General features: G+C 46.2%; 1 protein-coding gene across 5 annotated transcripts in view; it reads right to left on the bottom strand.

The window, feature by feature from the left end:
- Nucleotides 1-2,449: 2,449 nt before the first annotated feature.
- Nucleotides 2,450-17,550, bottom strand: part of MSH3 (mutS homolog 3) — a 184,891-nt gene continuing 169,790 nt past the window's right edge. For 4 of the 5 annotated variants that reach the window (XM_037903159.2, XM_037903160.2, XM_043546279.1 and 1 more), the window contains 3 exons: nucleotides 14,690-14,864; nucleotides 13,810-13,885; nucleotides 2,450-3,621 (listed from right to left, as the gene is read on the bottom strand). In XM_037903159.2, coding sequence (XP_037759087.1) covers nucleotides 3,580-3,621; nucleotides 13,810-13,885; nucleotides 14,690-14,864 — 293 coding nt within the window. In that variant the 3' untranslated portion in view covers nucleotides 2,450-3,579. The remainder of the gene's footprint in view (nucleotides 3,622-13,809; nucleotides 13,886-14,689; nucleotides 14,865-17,550) is intronic. The other variant, XM_027828751.3, reaches the window with a different exon arrangement.

The following is a 17,550-nucleotide window of genomic DNA, read 5'->3' as shown; positions in this document are numbered from 1 at the left end:
GGTCCATTCAAACAAAATGCGTTTTAATATAGCCAAATGCAACGTTATGTACCTGGAATCCTGTGTACAGTTCTGGCGTCCACATTTTTAAAAGGATGTCAAAAAATTGATTTAAGGGCTGGAAAAAAATGCTTTACAGTGAGAGACTTTAAAGTTCAATTTGTTTAGCTTATCAAAAAAGAGATTGTGAGATGACTTGATTACATTGTACAAGTACCTTCATAGGGAGAAAACAGTGGATACTAAAAGGCTCTAATCTGGTTAAGAAAGGCATGAGAACCAATGGCTGGAAGCTGAAGACAGTCAAATTCAAATTAGAACGAAGGCACAAATGTAACACAGAGGGTGAATAACCACTAGAAAAAACTACCATGTCTTTCTGGAAGACATGCTTTAGCCAAATACAAGTTAGTGGGCTCAACATGGGGGTAAACTGGGTAAAATTCAATGACCTGTGACATCCAGATTAGACTAGATACCTTCTGGCCCTAAACTCTATGAACAAGCTATTGATCCCAAGCACCTTCCTTTGGCAAAGACAGAGTATGTGGACTGATAGCAATCATTGGAGAGCTTCCGTTCTCCAGTTCCTGAGCTACTGAGTCTACTCAAAGAGCACCACAGCTTTGAGTTCTCCTGTTCCATTTGGCTTTCTCTGCCACAATGGGGGACAAATGGAGATAAAGATACTGGCATGTGGTGCTATTTGGGGACTGACATTTCAGTCTTCTCAAGGAGAGAGGAAAGAGAAAATGCTCACTAATGCCCCCAAATCATCTCTGTTGGTAGGTGTAGCGGTGTGGTCACCCACTCCGGCCTTCAGGGCTTAAAAAAGCCCAGGAGAGGGCTGTGGCTGGGAGCAAGCAGTTCCCAGGCTGATTGGGGCAAGCAGGCTCAGCTGGCCCTTATAAGAGGGCAGTGGGCTAGGAGCAGGCCGAGAGGGAAGGTTCTGGCTACCTGGAAGCTAAATAGGAACCTGAGGTGGGGCAGCACTCGGGGAAGGCAGGAGGAGCTGGGGAGCTCCTGCATGGAAACCCCCCAGGCTTCAGGGCCTTGTGCAGGGCCTAAACAAGTTCTGAGGCTGCAAAGGGGCAGCCCGGGGCTGGGTAGAGGCAGTAGGTCCTACCCCCCTCTCTACACCCCCCTTGCTTATGATGACTGGCTTATAGACTGCAGTCGGCCCCAGTGAAAGGGGGCTAGATGGGACTGGCAGTAGCCCATAGGCTGAGGCAAGGTGGGATTAGGGGGTTTGGGGGTTCCCCGGGGAGGGGAGACCCAGAGACTGGGGCGGGGGGGGAGATACTGCTGGGGCAGAACCCCCAGATAAAGGGGCACCGGGGTCCGGAAGGGACATGGGGGCCAGCAAGAGGCGGGACACTGGCTGGCAGGGGGCACTCCGGAGGCTGGTGAACTAATTCCCTGGGCAACCAGCGGGAGGCGCCGCAGGGGTGAGTCTTACCATGCTACGATAAGGTATTCCAGAGTCTTGAGCCTATTATTCAGATGGTTGTTTTTCTGGCTCTCTGAAGTTTTTACCTCAATGCTATTAATCAGTCTGTGCCAGATGGGTCCGAGATGGAGAAACGATCTTTGACATTGCGTGAGCCTATCCATAAAGAGCTTTGAAGATCAAGACCAGAACCCTAAAGTGGATCAAAAAGCCAAAGGGGAATCATGTCCAGATTGTGGAACACTGGTACAAAGATACTTTCTTCAGTTGATCCTGTTTCAAAGATGAGCTATTTGTCCATGCTGTTATGCAACACACGTAGCTTCCTTGTGGACTTCTTTATCCAAACCTAGGTAAACATTCCAGTCTGGAAGTGATAAGTGCATGAACTATTGTAGCAAGTGTTTGTGAGGAAGGGATGGGATCTCCTTGTTAGCCAGAGACGAGGGGAGAAGCTTATGCTGACTGCTGCTATTTGAGTATCCAGAGTCAGAAATGCTTCTGTAATATCTTTGGAGAATGCTTTATAAGCTGCAGAATGATTGCACACTGAAAAAAATCTTTCACGAATAAGGTTGACAGTTGCTTCTAAACGTAAAAAAAAATATTTGTGCAGCTTGGGATTGTATTAGTTCTTTACGCTGTAAAAGCCATAACGTTCATTGGCAAGATGATACAATTTCAGTCATTTTAAGATACATTTAAAATGCATTACTTAGGGAAAAAAACTGGATTATTTTTTATTCTTGTGAATATAATCAGGCAGGTTCTCATCAGCCGTTTCCTCAATAAAATGACAAAATGCATTTTGTTCTTTCCTCTGTAGCAAATGTCCAAAATAATAAGATGTTTAACAAAACGAGTGGAGATTTATAGAAATAAAATAGTTCTATACATTATGATAAACATTAATTTTACTAAATCTTAAACGTATGAACTTTACCTGGATTAGGCACTTCATTTTCATAGCAGCAATACTTTTTTTTCCTTTTTCTTTTTAAGAGTGACACCAACAAAAATCACATTTCCATCTGCAAACTTATGCTTGTCCGAGAAATATCTAACATCACTTCAACCAAAAAAAACTTACAGTCAGTGGGATTTTATGGATTGCTACTTTCATAGTTGTGGTTGCTCCCTGACTGCCTTACACATTAACATGCTGGTATCACACACACACACACACTGCCCTGGGAGAAAGTTCAGATGTAGTCTTTTTACTGACTCTGCTAGGGAGTGCCAGTAGCAGCAGTAAAGCTGAAGTCGAAACTGAAGAGGCAACAGACCACTGTGAGCACAGAGAAGAAAAGCGAGCTTAAGCACATTTGGTGCTGGTGCTCTTCAAGCCTGCTGATAACACCTTTATAAGCACGAGCAGCGGAACAGAAATCCCCTCATCTCCGCACCCAATGCATACTTTTGCTAAAAATTTTAATGTTTAATTTTAAACGTTGTTTAAAGGGTGATTTACCAGAATCTTTATTTTTTAAAATTGGCCAATATAAAAATAATCAAGTTGACAAAGTCCTTTATATTACTGAATCAAAGGTAAATATGAAATAATATAATGTGTGAATGTGAAGAGCTGCATATCACTAAATCAAAAACAGTGAATGAACAGCTGAATTAAAATTTCCCAGTATAACACACACAAAATATTTAATTTTTTTCAGAAATCAAAGTACAATAATCTTTAAAGCCATTATTTTATTTTTAATAAAATGATTTTCTAACAATTTACAAACATAATTATTCATATTTTCTAATCACACTGTAAACTTTATCAAATGCAACTAGTTGCCTTGCACTTATTTATTTTTTTAATAAACTAAGGGGGTAGGGTAGAGAAATTCCATAAAATGAGCCTGCCTTTAAAAATTAAGTATGGAATATATTATAATGTTCCTTATTTTCAAAAGGTAACCCCCCAATAGATATATGGTCCACTTAACGTATATGAAATTGCACATTGTTCAAATACTTTACTCTGTACAGTAGTATATTTTGAATTGCTCATTGTTTGTTAATTACTACAGTCTTCAAAAAGGTAGGATCTGAAGCATCAAAAATGATCTAATCATTCATCTCCAGTTTCACACACACTACTCCATTTTTGTAGTTCCTGGGAATCATTTATATTCCATATTTTGGCAAAAGATTTTAGCCTTTTTCTGAAAAACAAAACCACAAAAATCAAAATAAGGACATGTATTTAAATTTCCAAATACATCAATTAGCCACTGAAAACACTGAAACTGTTTTAAAATATTTTGCATGCAGTAAAAAAGGATCAGGACTTATGAGCTCAAAGTAAAATCTTCCAGTAAGTCAAAACACTGTGCTAACAGTGCCCACTGTAAATATGTGGGTAAAATTTTCTACAATATACATTTAATATTTTTGGTCACTATGATAGGCTCATGAAATCCAACAAATTCTCTTCATGAGGCTGCTAAGGTACGGAAAGCAACAAACAAATGGAACAAAAGTCTGAGCACAATGTAAGTCAATGAAGAGAAATAGGAAAGTGGTTTACATAGATAAGAATATTAAAAACAATACCAACATTCATTTAATAGCAGTACTACAAGTATATATTTCAGCAATGGAAGAGACTGGAAGAAATTTGAGATATATTCTCATAATTTGTAAGTAAATGTGCATATCCAATTCCTTTTTTTAATTTTTGAGGCCCAAGAAAGATAGTGTGTCAGGGAAACTAAGTAGCAGCAAGATATTTAAAATGAGTGAGAATGTATTTCTGATATTTCACGTGAATATGAAAAGCTAGTGAAGTGTTCAGATATATCCAATTAATGTCCCCATATAACATGCAATGAGGTACAGAAAAAAATTGACAAGTCAGCTGGCCTTGCAGGTCTAGTGGTAGCACAATATATTGCTATGTAAGGATCCAGTTTTGATCCTCAAGATCATGTCCACATTTCCAGATGGGAAGCAGCTGAAAGCATACTAAATTCCAGTGGGAAGGAACCACTTCTTGTCAACTGTCCGTGATCCTATCTGGCAAAAGTCATGTTAACAGAAGAAGATGCATCTACCAGTAAATAATAGATGCATATTATCTAACTGAGCATACTGCACTATTTTAAGAAATCTTTCTATCCCAAAAATATGAGTGCTTTTCCTTTTTTTGAACATTTCATTTTAAAATGTAAACATTCACAATATTCAATATTACTATTAGAACCTGGTTGAGTATTTTTTTTGTCAGAAAATGCTGATTCATCTAAAGGTCGCAATTTTGTTCTGATGTAGAATGGGGAAATTTTGAAATCTCAAAAATCATCATAGGACAGGAAAACCATCTCCTATCAGCCCAATAATGCTTTTGTCTTTGACAAAGAGTATATCACAAAGTAATGCTGCAGATCAAAGAAATGGGGATATTTCAACAGGAAAGGTTTCTCAACTCAGACCAATAATTGGAACCCGGGTCTCTCACATCCCAGGTGTATGCCCTAACCATTAGGATATAGAGTGAGTTGCTTTCTTTTTCTGGCCCAATTAATATTTAATTATACAAGGGGAAACAGATCCAACAGAAGACACTGAGATACACCCATTCTAGAATAGCCAGCAGTCTGGTGGGTCAGGACACCTGCCCAGGAAATCTCAAAAACGTTCATGGAATAGGAAAACCATTTCCCATGCAGTACTAATTACTATCAGTCCAACAAAGCTTTTGTACCTGACAAACAGCGTATCACAAATTATTGCTGCAGATTAAAGAAATGGGGATATTGTAGCACATCAGCAATTTTTTTTTATAATTCTAAGAGTCAGAAATATAAAGCAACAAATCTAATTATTATTAAAATAGTTAAAGTCAAATTCCTTGGGTAAGAGCATCTGCAAAACATTCTGATATTAGTAAGATTATAAAACTGAAATGAATGGCATGAATAGATATATCTGTAAGAAAATGTTTTTATCAAAAAGTAAAAACTGGAAGAAAGAATTAGGCACTATACAGATGGAAAACTTCTTATGGTACGCAATCAAATGATGTTTGATAATTTTGGACTAGATAACATACACATTACTTTAAGCCCCAGATTCTTGAAGGAAACATGAATAAAAGGATGTTATCTGCAAAGTATATGCAAGAGGTCTACACCATAGTGCGAGGTGAACATGTGAACCGAAGACCACCTGGCAGCCCTACAAACGTCCTGGATGGGGACGTGGGCCATGAAGGCAGCCGACGAGGCCTGCGCCCGAGTCGAGTGTGTCCTCACAGTGGGCAGCGGGGGAACCCCTGCCAGCTCATAACAGGAACAGATGCACGAAGTGATCTACTTAGAAAGCTGCTGAGTGGAAATCAGCTGACCCTTCACGTGCTCAGCCGAGGCGACGAACAGTTGTGAAGACTTTCTGAACGGCTTGGTCCACTCGAGATAGGAAGCCAGAGCTCGCCTCACGTCGAGTGTGTGGAGATGGCCTTCCTCAGTAGTGGCATGAGGCTTGGGGCAGAGGACTGGCAGAAAAATGTCCTGACCCATGTGGTAGGTGGAGACCACCTTCGGAGGAAGGCGGGGTGTGGGCAGAGCTGGACCTTGTCCTTATGAAAAACCATATACAGCGGTTTGGAGGTTAGGGCCCTGAGCTCTGAGACCCACCTGGCCGACGTGATAGCTACCAGGAAGGCCGCCTTCCATGAGAGGTGAGACCAGGAATACGTGGCCAGTGGTTCAAACGGGGCCCCCATGAGACGAGCCAGCACCAGGTTGAGGTCCCACTGTGGAACCAGGGGCTTGGAATATGGGTAGAGATGGTCCAAACCCTTAAGGAACCGGCCAGTCATAGCAGGGGAAAACAGTGTGCCTTTGCACTGGGGGATGAAAGGCCGATATAGCCGCCAAGTGTACCCTGACTGACGAGGGCGCCAGTCCCTGGGGCCTCAGGTGGAGGAGGTAATCAAGGATAAGCTGGATTGGGGCGGCCGTCAGGGAAACACCCTGGCCTGCTGCCCACCTCGAAAACCGAGACCACTTCGCCACACAGGAGCGGCGAGTGGAGGGCCATCTACTTTCGAGGAGGATGTGCTGAACCTGTTCCGAGCATGTCCTTTCCTCGCCACCTAGCCACCGAGCAGCCACGCCGTGAGGTAAAGCGTTGCTAGGTTGGGATGGAGAAGGCAGCCCTGATCCTGAGAGAGCAGGTCCGGGCGGAGCGGCAACTGCCATGGCGGAGCTACAGCCAACCCCGAGAGGGTCCCGTACCAGTGCTGCCTAGGCCATGCAGGGGCAACGAGAAGGACCCTGGCTTTGTCCATCTTTATTTTCTCCAGGACCTTGCTGATCAGAGGAAACGGGGGAAAAGCATAGAGGAGCTGGCCTGACCAGAACAGGGTAAAGGCATCGGAGACAGTGCCCATCCCTAGGCCCCCCCGGAGCAGAACCGGGGGCATTGTCGGTTCTGCCTGGTCGCAAATAGGTCCACCTGGGGAATACCCCACCCTCAGAAGAGCTGGTGAGCCACTTCCGGGTGTAGAGACTACTCGTTCTCAGAGGAAAAATTCCTGCTCAAGCGATCCGCCCTGACATTCTAGGCGCCCGGCAGGTGGAAGGCTTCTAGGTAGATGTTGTGGGCTATTCAGAAGTCCCACAGACTGAGGGCTTCGTGGCAGAGGATCGGGTCCTGCCTTGCCTGTTGATATAGAACATCAAGGCCATGTTGTCTGTGAGGACCCTGACTACCTTGCTCTCCAGGTGCGAGCGGAAGGTCATACACACCAGTCGCACTGCCCTGAGTTCCTTGATGTTTATATGAAAGGGTAGGGCTTGTAGAGACCACAGGCCTTGGGTCTGAAAGTTCCCCACATGGGCCCCCCAACCCAGGTCTGACGCGTCAGACTCCACCTCCAACAATGGGGCCCTGTTCCTGAATGGGACCCCTTGGAGCATGTTGTTTGGGGCAGACCACCACCATACGGAGGTGAACACCGAGTTTGGCACGGTGACGACTTTGTCCATTCTGTCCATGGCCTGGGAGAACTGCGAAGCCAGCCAGAGCTGGAGGGGCCTCATTATGAGTCTGGCGTGACAGACCACATATGTGCATGCAGACATGTGACTCAGCAGTTGCAGGCAAGCCCTGGCTGTAACCACTGGGAACCTTGTGACTGAGTCTACGAGCCCTTTCAGGGTCTCGAACCTGTCTGGTGGGAGAGGCCCTGGCTGACGTTGCATCCAGTAGCGCCCCAATAAACTCAGTGCATTGGACCAGGACTAAAGTGGACTTGGCGTTGGTTATCAACAGGCCCAGGGTAGTACATGTGGACAGGAGGAGCGCCACATGATCCCTCACCTGTGACCGGGATGTGCCTTTGACTAGCCAGTCGTCCAGATATGGGACCCCCTGGCATCTGAGGTAGGCCGCTACCACCACCACACACTTTGTAAAGACCCTGGGGGCAGTGGACAGACCAAATGGTAAGACCGTGAATTGGCAGTGACTCTGTTCCACCATGAAACGGAGAAAGTATCTGTGCCCCTTGAATATGTGGATGTGGAGGTATGTGTCCTGTAGATCGAGGGCAGCGTACCAGTCCCCGGGATCCAAGGAGGGGATGATGGAGGCCAGGGAAACCATACGGAACTTGAGTTTCCCCATGTGGTGGTTCTGGCCTTGCAGGTCCATGATGGGCCTGAGCCCGCCTTTGGCCTTCAGGATAAGGAAATACCAGGAGTAAAACCCCTTGCCCAGGAACTCCTTGGGCACTGCCTCTATAGCTCCTAGGTCCAGGAGCTGCCCCACCTCCTGCTTGAGCAGAGCCTTGTGAGAGGGGTCCCCCAGGAGGGATGAGGGCGGAGGGTGGTTGGGCGGGGAAGAGGTAAACTGAAGGGTGTAACCCTGGGAGATGGTGTTGAGGACCCATCGGTCCAAGGTGAGCCGCGACCATTCTGGGAGGAAAGCACACAACCAATTGGAGAAAAGGAGCTTTACTGGGGGAAGGTCCCTGCTGAGAATTGGCGGGGTACCCCCGAGCATCCCGTCAAAAATGCCCTTTGTCCATCTGCCTGACCTTAGAAGACCCAGGCTGGGGGGCAGGCCAGGATTGCTGTTGCAGGTGCTTTCTATAGTCCCGCTGCTTTTTGTGGGCAGCTTCGTACTTCGGGAGGGAAGCCTGGGCGGAAGCCTGCTGCAGCTTGAAACTTGGGTTTTGCTGGAGGAGAGACAGAGGCCCAAGATCTGCAGGGTCGTGTGGGAGTCTTTCATGCCATGCAGCCTTGTGTCTGTTTCCTCAGCAAACAGAGCCTTCCCGTCGAAAGGGAGATTCTGCATTGACGACTGCGCTTTGCTGGAGAGCCCAGAGAGCAGAAGCCATGACGCCCATCTCATGGACACCGCTGAGGCCATGGACCATGCAGCCGTGTCTGCTGCATCCGAAGTGGCCTGCAGGGATGCCCTTGCAGCCACCGCCCCTTCCTCCACAAGCACCTTAAACTCCTCCTTATTGCGCTCCTGGAGGGAGTCCTCAAACTTGGGGAGAGATTCCCAGAGGTTAAATTCGTAGCGACGCAGGAGAGCCTGATGGTTTGCTACTCGTAGCTGAAAGCTTGACGACGACTAAACTTTTTTCCCAAAAGTACCCAGCATCCGAGAGTCTTGGTTCTTGGGGGTCGGGGCTGGTTGCCCCTGCCGCTCCCTGTGGTTGACTGACTTGACCACCAAGGAGCTGGGCGCCGGGTGGGTATACAGATACTCGTGTCCCTTCGTGGGTACAAAGTACTTGCGCTCCGCCTTTTTAGAGATGGAAGCCAATGAGGTTGGTTTTTGCCACAGGGCATTTGAAATTCTTGCCATTCTTTCATGGAGTGGCAAGGCCACCCTGCCCGGCGCTGAAGGGGACAGCACATTGAACAGGGAGTCTGAGGGCTCTTCCCTCTCCTCAGCCTGGAGGTAGAGGCTCGCTGACACTTTTTTTTAGGAGGTCTTGGTGAGCCTGGTAGTCCTCCTGCGGGACGGAGGGGGGCGGAGCCACAATCAGCTCCTCCAGACAGGGGGAGGCTCTTGTGGTGCTTTGGGTGTCATCCAGCACCAGAGGATCCAACACCTGGTCGGACTCCGGGCACGATACCGAGGACACGGGTCCCCCTGACCTTTTTTCTGGCAGTCAACAGATGGACGCCGACAGTGGTTCCGAGGCCCCGGCCACCGAGTGAGCCCTCACCGGGGGCTGCGCCAGAGGCCACGGTGCCCACTGGTACCACTGGGCTGGCCACGACGCTTGGTGCCATTGCGCTTGCTAAGGCACCGGCGGGGCTGGCTGTTCGGGCTGGCTAGCTTGACCTGTAGACGGGCGGCTGTGAGGGGAGGCCGGGCTGGTGTATGATCTGCTGCTGCCTCTGGTCCAGGAGTATCGGCAGTGCCAGGATCTACGTCTGCCATGGGACCACGATCTCGACGCAGAGGAGCAGCACCGACGGTAGTAGCTGCTCCGTGAACGGCCTCAACGACCCGCATCGGTGAGACACCAGCGATCGACGCCCGGGGCTACGGTGTCTTGGCGGGGACTTGGAACTGGAGTCCAAGCGGGAATGGTGTCGACTACCGTGCCACGACCGACTGCGGTATCTCCTGTGAGACAAGGACCGTTGGCGATGTCTGCCATGGTCCCATTGGTATTCGGTTCGTGAAGACGAGCGATGCCGGGAGTCCCGGTTGGACGGCACCCATCTAGACAGTCTGGCCGGCATTGAGGGCGATCCACATGGATTGAGCCCTGAACAATTGCTAGGCGGTGAGCGGCATCGGGAATGTTGCCTCAACCGAGACCGGTACCAGACCAGTGGGGACTGTGGTGATCCCAGCGACGCCTTGCCTCTGGAGCGTGGGGCCGACATCAGTGGAGCTCCGGGCACCGGCATGGACATGACTTCCCTGGCTGCCTGAAGGGCTTTGGGTGTAGATGGCATCCGTACATCCAGAGAGGCTACTCCGCTCAATGTGAGTCGGAGGCCTAGAGCCCAATGGGAATCCAGGACTACCTGACATGGGCCTAACCTCTGTCCCAGACTTCCCTCGGTGCTGTTGCGAAGAGGGAGTCTTTCTGGTCGTCTTGGAGTGCCCTGTGGACGGGGAGCGGTGCCGACTGGATGATGGTACTGGAGGGTCTCCGCATACCGATGCCGCGGTGCTGGGTACCGGTTCGGAGCGGCGTGCTGGGGTCGGGGCCAGCGCTGACTCCGTCAGGATGGCGCAGAGCCTAATGTCCCTTTCTTTTTTGGTCTGGGGCTTGAAAGACTTGCAGATCTTGCACCTTTCACCGATATAGGTTTCTCCCAAGCAGCACAGACAATCTGCATGCGGGTCGCTCCTTGGCATAGAGTGCCTACAAGAGCTGAATGACAAAGCCTGGGACGCGGGGCATGCCCCGGCCCGGGCTCAATGACTAACTAAACTAACTGAATTAGCTGACTACAGGTACTGCTGAACAAACGAAGAGTTCTGGGGACGAGCTGCAGCAAAGCTGGAGCTGAGCAGTTCCGACGCACCTTCACTGGCGGCAAGAAGGAACTGAGGGTGAGGGGAGAGCAGCCCCACCTTATACCGCACCAGGCAGGCACCACTCCAGGGGTCGCGGGGGGCGGGGGGGAATGCTCCCCCCTATGGGTACTGCTAGGGGGAAAAACTACCGGCACCGGTGCACATGGCGAGCATGCATACCTACTGTGGAATAGACATGAGCAATCACTTGAAGAAGAACACTTCATTCCAGAAGGAAAGACCTAAAACTTTTCATAATAAACAATGCTTGCGACATTTTCTGAAGAACTCTGATGTCCCTATTGTTTTCAGCAGGACTTTTTACATTTAGCAGGGAAATAGTTTCGAGTCAAGGAGGTGCCTTTTGCCGTCACTATGTAATTATATAAAGATTAGGCAGAGTTGTAAACTGTTGAAAATCACTATTTTCTATCTGTGGTTCCCACAGTTGAGCTTGGTTTTGGCAGCATACCAAAATCTCACAACATTATGGCAGTGTACACGCAGTGCCCTATTGTGTCACTTCAACATTTATAGTTAGGACAAAATCCAAACAGGCAAATGGATTATCTGGATGTTGCTGCTCATTTAAATACTTCTTCGCTTAGGGAGATGGGCATTGCATCAGAAAGCAGGAGGCTCTGAGTTCAAGAATCACTTCTACTGACTACTAATTCTGTACCCTTCACAATTCTTATTAAGCAAAACCTCATACCGCAAGGAAAGTTTTCACAAGCTTGGAGCAGAACCCTGATCTCTAATATGGGAACTCAACTCCCATCTACTTAGCCACATTGCCTCTCAGAAAGAACCTACCATGATTTTCTCTCTGTCTAGGTTGTCTGTAAAAGAGGCCACTCATATATTTCAGTTTCTTGTGTTGTTGTCTAGTGGCTGGTAGACATAAGATAACAGCCTTTTCCTGCTGACAGCTAGCATAGTTAGTTCTGTAGTTCAGGTGGTAGGATGCTGTGCTGTGCAGGAGTACTGAAGGCACACAGTTCAAATCTTAGTGATGATTCCTGGAGTTTACTACAGTTGCCGACAAAAATTTTCTTTTGCTTTTTCCCTTTTTAAAAAACTACATATAAAAAGCTATCTTAAAAGAATGACTATGGAAGCTTAATTATAAGAACTGTAAAGTTCAGACAAGCCAGAATTAATACCTGCTCAACTAAGATTAGGTTATAACGCTGCCTTAGCTAGTTTAAATTGTCTTCTCTTTGCAGAGTAATTTTTAAATGACTTTAGAACCTCACAGAGCAGACGACAGAATTAAGACTTTTATGAGCAACTTGAGGTTTTACTTTTGAATTATGAACCATATAATACTGACAAGTGTAAATTACTGCATAATTTTTCTTCAACTCTTTATATATCCTCTATGTAGATATTAAGGTTTTATTGTTCTGGTCTTAAAACATGACAGGATAAGAATTGGCTTTAAGCTCTGTACACTGCTTAGCTTCAAAGGAATTTTTTGTACCCCAAAATAATTAGGACCTAAAAATTTGTCCTGGAAATCCTTCTGCCTATATTATTTATGATAATCAGAAAGAGCTTGATCTATATTACATTGCTAAGAGCTGGTTTGATTTGACATTTCAGATAAGACTCAGAAAAAATCATTAAAGTTAGTAGAAGTCATTTTACAGTGCAGATCTATTATGTACAAACCAACAACATAAACAGAAGAATCCTTACAGACGTCAACATTTTATGAGTCTTTAAATCAGATGTAGAAATAAGTATTTACAGTACCTATCTGTACTTTTGACTAACCTGTTTACATACAGTTGTTAAAATGTTATAAGGTCGATAAGAAGTTATGCCAATTAATACACTAGAGAATCATCCCTCACCTATTGTATAAATCAGCCCCGACTGGAGCACCCTGTAGTGGCAGACTACGGCAGAAACGGTATGCCTTTCTCAGTTTCCCTGCTTGAGAGGCCACAGTAACTCCATATCAGACTTTTTGCCTCAGTCACACCCTACTCTAGAGCCAGTGGTATTACCAAAATAGTGCAAAACAGTTGATAACAAAAGACCCCGAACATAGTCCATTTATCACCCCCCTGCACATAGTCCTTAAAATCACACATTTTCTTGTCCATCTACATAGCACATATCAAATTCTATCATCTTCCGACACACCTGGGCTCCTTATCAGTCCTTTTCTGTCTCTCTCCCAGGATAGCCATCCCAGCACTTCCAACTTGAGCATAACTCCACTCTTCCCAGTGGGGACCTCCACAGACCCTCTGCTGGAAGATCATCCTCACTGTTCCCCTAGGGCCCTTCTCAAGCATGAAGACATCAATGTGTAAGCCCCTTTGCAGCTCCCCATGACCTTCAGCCCTCTCCAGCCCTGGCTCTTTGGGCTTGAAGAAGTCAGCCAGCAAACCTCTCTTGCTGTTCTCCTGCCTTCAGCCTTCCCCCAGGAACCATGTACAGCAGTGATACTCAGACCTCAGTGGTTCAGGAGCCAAATTAGCGATCAACGTTACCCAAAAGAGCCACAGTAGTGTGAATTAATTGTCACTTTCTCTCTCTCTCTCTCTAAAATTCTCACAGCAAAATGACTGACCAAGTATTATATTTTATCAACTACAATTGGTTAACAACATAGTAATTGGCTGGTTAATAATTAAATCACACAGTGTTTTAATATCTATATTAAAGATATAGCAAGGAGCCACAGGAGACACATTAAAGAGCCACTTCGGCTCTCAAGCCTCAGTCTGAGTATCACTGATGTACAGTTTCCTTCAGGAACCTCCCAGTCTCCTGGGCTCTGGCAGCTCTCACCTGCCAATCTCTCACTCCCAGGCAGTTCTCACCTGTCCTTCACCTGACCAACTCTTCCACTGTCTCAGTCTCTTTCCATTTATATGGCCCAGATGCCTTCTCTTAAGCCTAATTGGGAAGCAGATGATTAATCACAGGTACACTGGCTTCTTCTTTCTTAAAGGGTCAGTGTCACCCTGTGACACCTACATAATGCACAGTATATGTATAAGCACATATCTGAAGTTCAATATCAGTAAAAACATTAAAATCCCTAAATTTCTGGAAAATTTAAAGTTTTGAGGTTTATCAAAGCTAATACAAAGATATACTCTTAATTAAATCTGAAACAAAGTTCTCCAGGTCCTTCTCTATTTTTATAAATAGCTAGCAACTCTAAAGTCTTAAGTAAATAAGTTAAAATTATTTTCTAAATTAAAAATATCTGGGCTAAGCATTTTAAGACATCAACTAATCTTTTTAGTACATATTAATAAATAAAGAATTATGTAAATAGACATCACATTTATATTTATTTTCTTCCTGAAGAAAAAGTAAAAATAAGTTTTAGAGGAACAAATTAGCTTCCTAAAAGTTGCCGTAAAATATTCAAAATTGTTGCTGCCTACACTAGTTCATATTTAAAAAAAACAAACATACATACCACATATTTTAGGTAGTTTAAACCTTTGATAGGGTGACTAAATATAAACTAATTTCAATTATTTAATTTAGAAAGCTTTGACTAAAAAGGATAGCATGATTTCATACACTTTTTCAGGAGCTGTTTTCATTTGATCTTAATTAAGTATTTAAGTGTGTCTGGTATAACTCTTACTGCTCTTTTTGATACCCCATTTACTGGGAAAAGCTCCCCTACTCACATCTGAAGGTTTCATTACAAACAGAAGAATGCATCACAATTATTCTGACCTTTTCATATTCACTAATCCCTCAAGCTCCTTTGATTTGTGAGCTGCTTTCTTTAAGATTTCTTCAGGAACATCTGCTAATTTAGCAACATTTAGTCCATAACTCCTTGCAGCAACTCCTCTAGTTATTTGATAAAGAAAAGTGATAAATTCAGGATTCTCTTCATCTTCAGATCCTAGAGAATAAGAAAAAAAATCACTATTGTATCAACAAAACTCCTGCAGATTAAGTTGACAGAACAACAACATATTATCCACACAATTCATGCATCTTCCTTAATAACCATACCCTATGAGGAACATTAAGCCAAAAAAGATGGATTATCTCAAGTGCCAAAATGTTTCCTAGCTCGCCAGTATACTTTGCATAGCCCCTTTCCAATAGCTTAATTCTCATTTGGGGCCTGATCATTGAGAAGTTGTGTGTGTGGAGAAGCTACCGAACTGGGCCCTCTCTCTTTGTAAGGCTGGCAAGGTTACTGACACTAGTTTAGGCTACGTTTATACTGGACACCACTGCTGGCGACATGTAGGATATGTGTAAGTACGCATCACAATGAAAAGCGGGCTTCATCCCACTGTGGTATATCTCTACACCAGAGGCGGGCAAACTACAGCGTGCAGGACAGTCCTGCCCAACCCTTGAGCTCCCAGAGGGAGAGGCTAGCTCCTGGCTCCTCCCCCGCTGTCCTCCCTCCCCCACAGCCTCAGCTTGCTGCGTCGCCAGCACTCTGGCCTGGGCAGCACGCCAAGCAGCATGGTGGCATGACTGGCTCCAGCTGGGCAGCGGGGCTGCAAGCTCCTCCTCCTCCTCTGAGCAGCATGGTAAGGGGGTGCGGAGGGGTTGGATAAGGGGCAGGGAGTCCTGGGGGGCAGTCAGGGGATGGGGAACAGGGGGGGGTTGGATAGGCCCTGCGGGACTCCCACGCCTGTCAGGGGGCAGGGGTGTGGATAGGGGTCTAGGCAGTAAGGGGACAGGGGGTGGGGGGGCAGTTAGGGGTGGGGATCCTGGGAGGGGGCGGTCAGGGGACAAGGAGCAGGGGGATTGGGTGGGTTGGTGTTTTTGAGGGGGGTAGTCAGGAGGCAGTAAGTGGGAGCCAGGCTATTTGGGGAGGCACAGCCTTCCCTACCTGGCCCTCCACACAGTTTTGCAACCCCGATGTGGCCCTCAGGCCAAAAAGTTTGCCCACCCCTGCTCTACACACCTCAGTGAAAGGCTGTGGTGGGGGAATGCATTTGGGAAAGACTCCAGTGGCAGGGAGCTGCCAGAGTCTTTCTTCTGCCTTCACTCTGCCAGAGCCTCTCCTCACTGCGAGTCCTTTTTCTGTGGCTAAGGCCTTGTCTATATTAAAGGGAAAAGTTGATCTAAGCTACGCAATTTGAGTTACATGACTAGCATAACTCAAATCGACATAGCTTAGATCTGCTTACGGCGGGGTGATCTCCTCTATCAGGTGGAGTACAGGAGTCGATGAGAGAGTGATTGGTGGTCAATTTAGCGGGTCTTCTCTAGACCCGCTGAATTGACCGCCGATGCATTGATTGCCGCAGTGTTGATCCTCTGATAAGTGTAGACAAGCCCTGAGAAAGGCTCTAGTAGCTCCCTGTGGCAGGGAAACCTCAAACAGGGTGAAGTAGTGGGACTCTGCACGGCTAAAAACAGCAGTGTAGACAGGAGGTGGCAATGCTCGGGCATGTATACAGTGGTGTATAATATGTTCCCTAAAGGTTCATATGTATCTTTACTCTACTCACCTAAGTAGCGCCTTACTGGCTACACTGTTATATATACCCGTGTTAGTGGGGTGTGCAGCGTTTGTACTCTGCATGCTGCCGTAAGTAGTGAGCAGGATAGACATACCCTTAGTGTACAGTTTAAATATATAAAACTAATTAGTTCTCCAGAACCATAATATCCTGTCTCTCCAATATTCCTGAACAGACACGGAGGAGTGGAGAAAGTGCCAGAACCTGTGCACGCAGGGGCTCTGCACACCCAGCACACCAAAAGGCTCTCTGGTCACCAGTGAGAAGGTGCCCGGGCTTGATTTGAGGAAGAGTAGAGGGTGGGGATGGTGGAGCTAAAATTACAGTTGGAAGTTACAGATAAGGGTTGTCTTCCCAAGGCTCAGCTATTGCAACCATGATGATTCCCTTCCTCTGTCCCTGTGAAGATCTCCAGCACATACCCCACAGACCCCCAATCATTGCCATTCAATCATTCCTCTTTTCTTTGGAAAACAGTGAGGTGCTCTCAGTGGTGAAGCTCAGGTTGACTCAGTCTTTGAGTGCTGTTTTGAACTCAGTGCCATGGCTTCAAGCCTGTGGAGTTGGCCTCTGCTATCCCAAAACATGACAAAGAAGGGGGCCCAGCAACAAAGCAGGAGAGATTTAACAGAGCTAAAACAAAATATTTAACAAAATAGAGGCTAAGCCAAGTGAAAACTTTGCAAAATATACCAAAAAGTCTAACACTGTTGAAGTTATTCAGACCTGCAGATAACGAACAAAAGAAAGAGATAAGGGTAGTGATTGACACCGTGGAGCTCCTGCTCACAGCCTATGGTAGTGGGGGTGGAGTGGGAAGGGGGGGGGGGAGAAGAAGAGACAGAACTGCACCCCTTATATGTCCTCAGGAAACAGAGCATAAAAATACAGGCAGGGTGCATGCTCAGATCAACTAACATGGCTATCTAGAAAGGTAAGAGGAAAAATTTAATATTAATTTTCTTCTCATCTCATTAACATAATGAGACTATCGCATCAGCCTGATAACCAGACCATAACATTTCAATATTGATTTTTTGTGAATGAGATAGTTTGATGATCAGGCAGGTAATTCCCTTCATTAGGAATGCCAGT

Source organism: Chelonia mydas, chromosome 5, assembly GCF_015237465.2.
Source record: "Chelonia mydas isolate rCheMyd1 chromosome 5, rCheMyd1.pri.v2, whole genome shotgun sequence".
In the NCBI taxonomy this organism is placed as follows: domain Eukaryota; kingdom Metazoa; phylum Chordata; order Testudines; family Cheloniidae; genus Chelonia; species Chelonia mydas.
The sequence above is the reverse complement of the archived record's forward strand: the minus strand, read 5'-3'. Positions and strand labels throughout refer to the sequence as shown.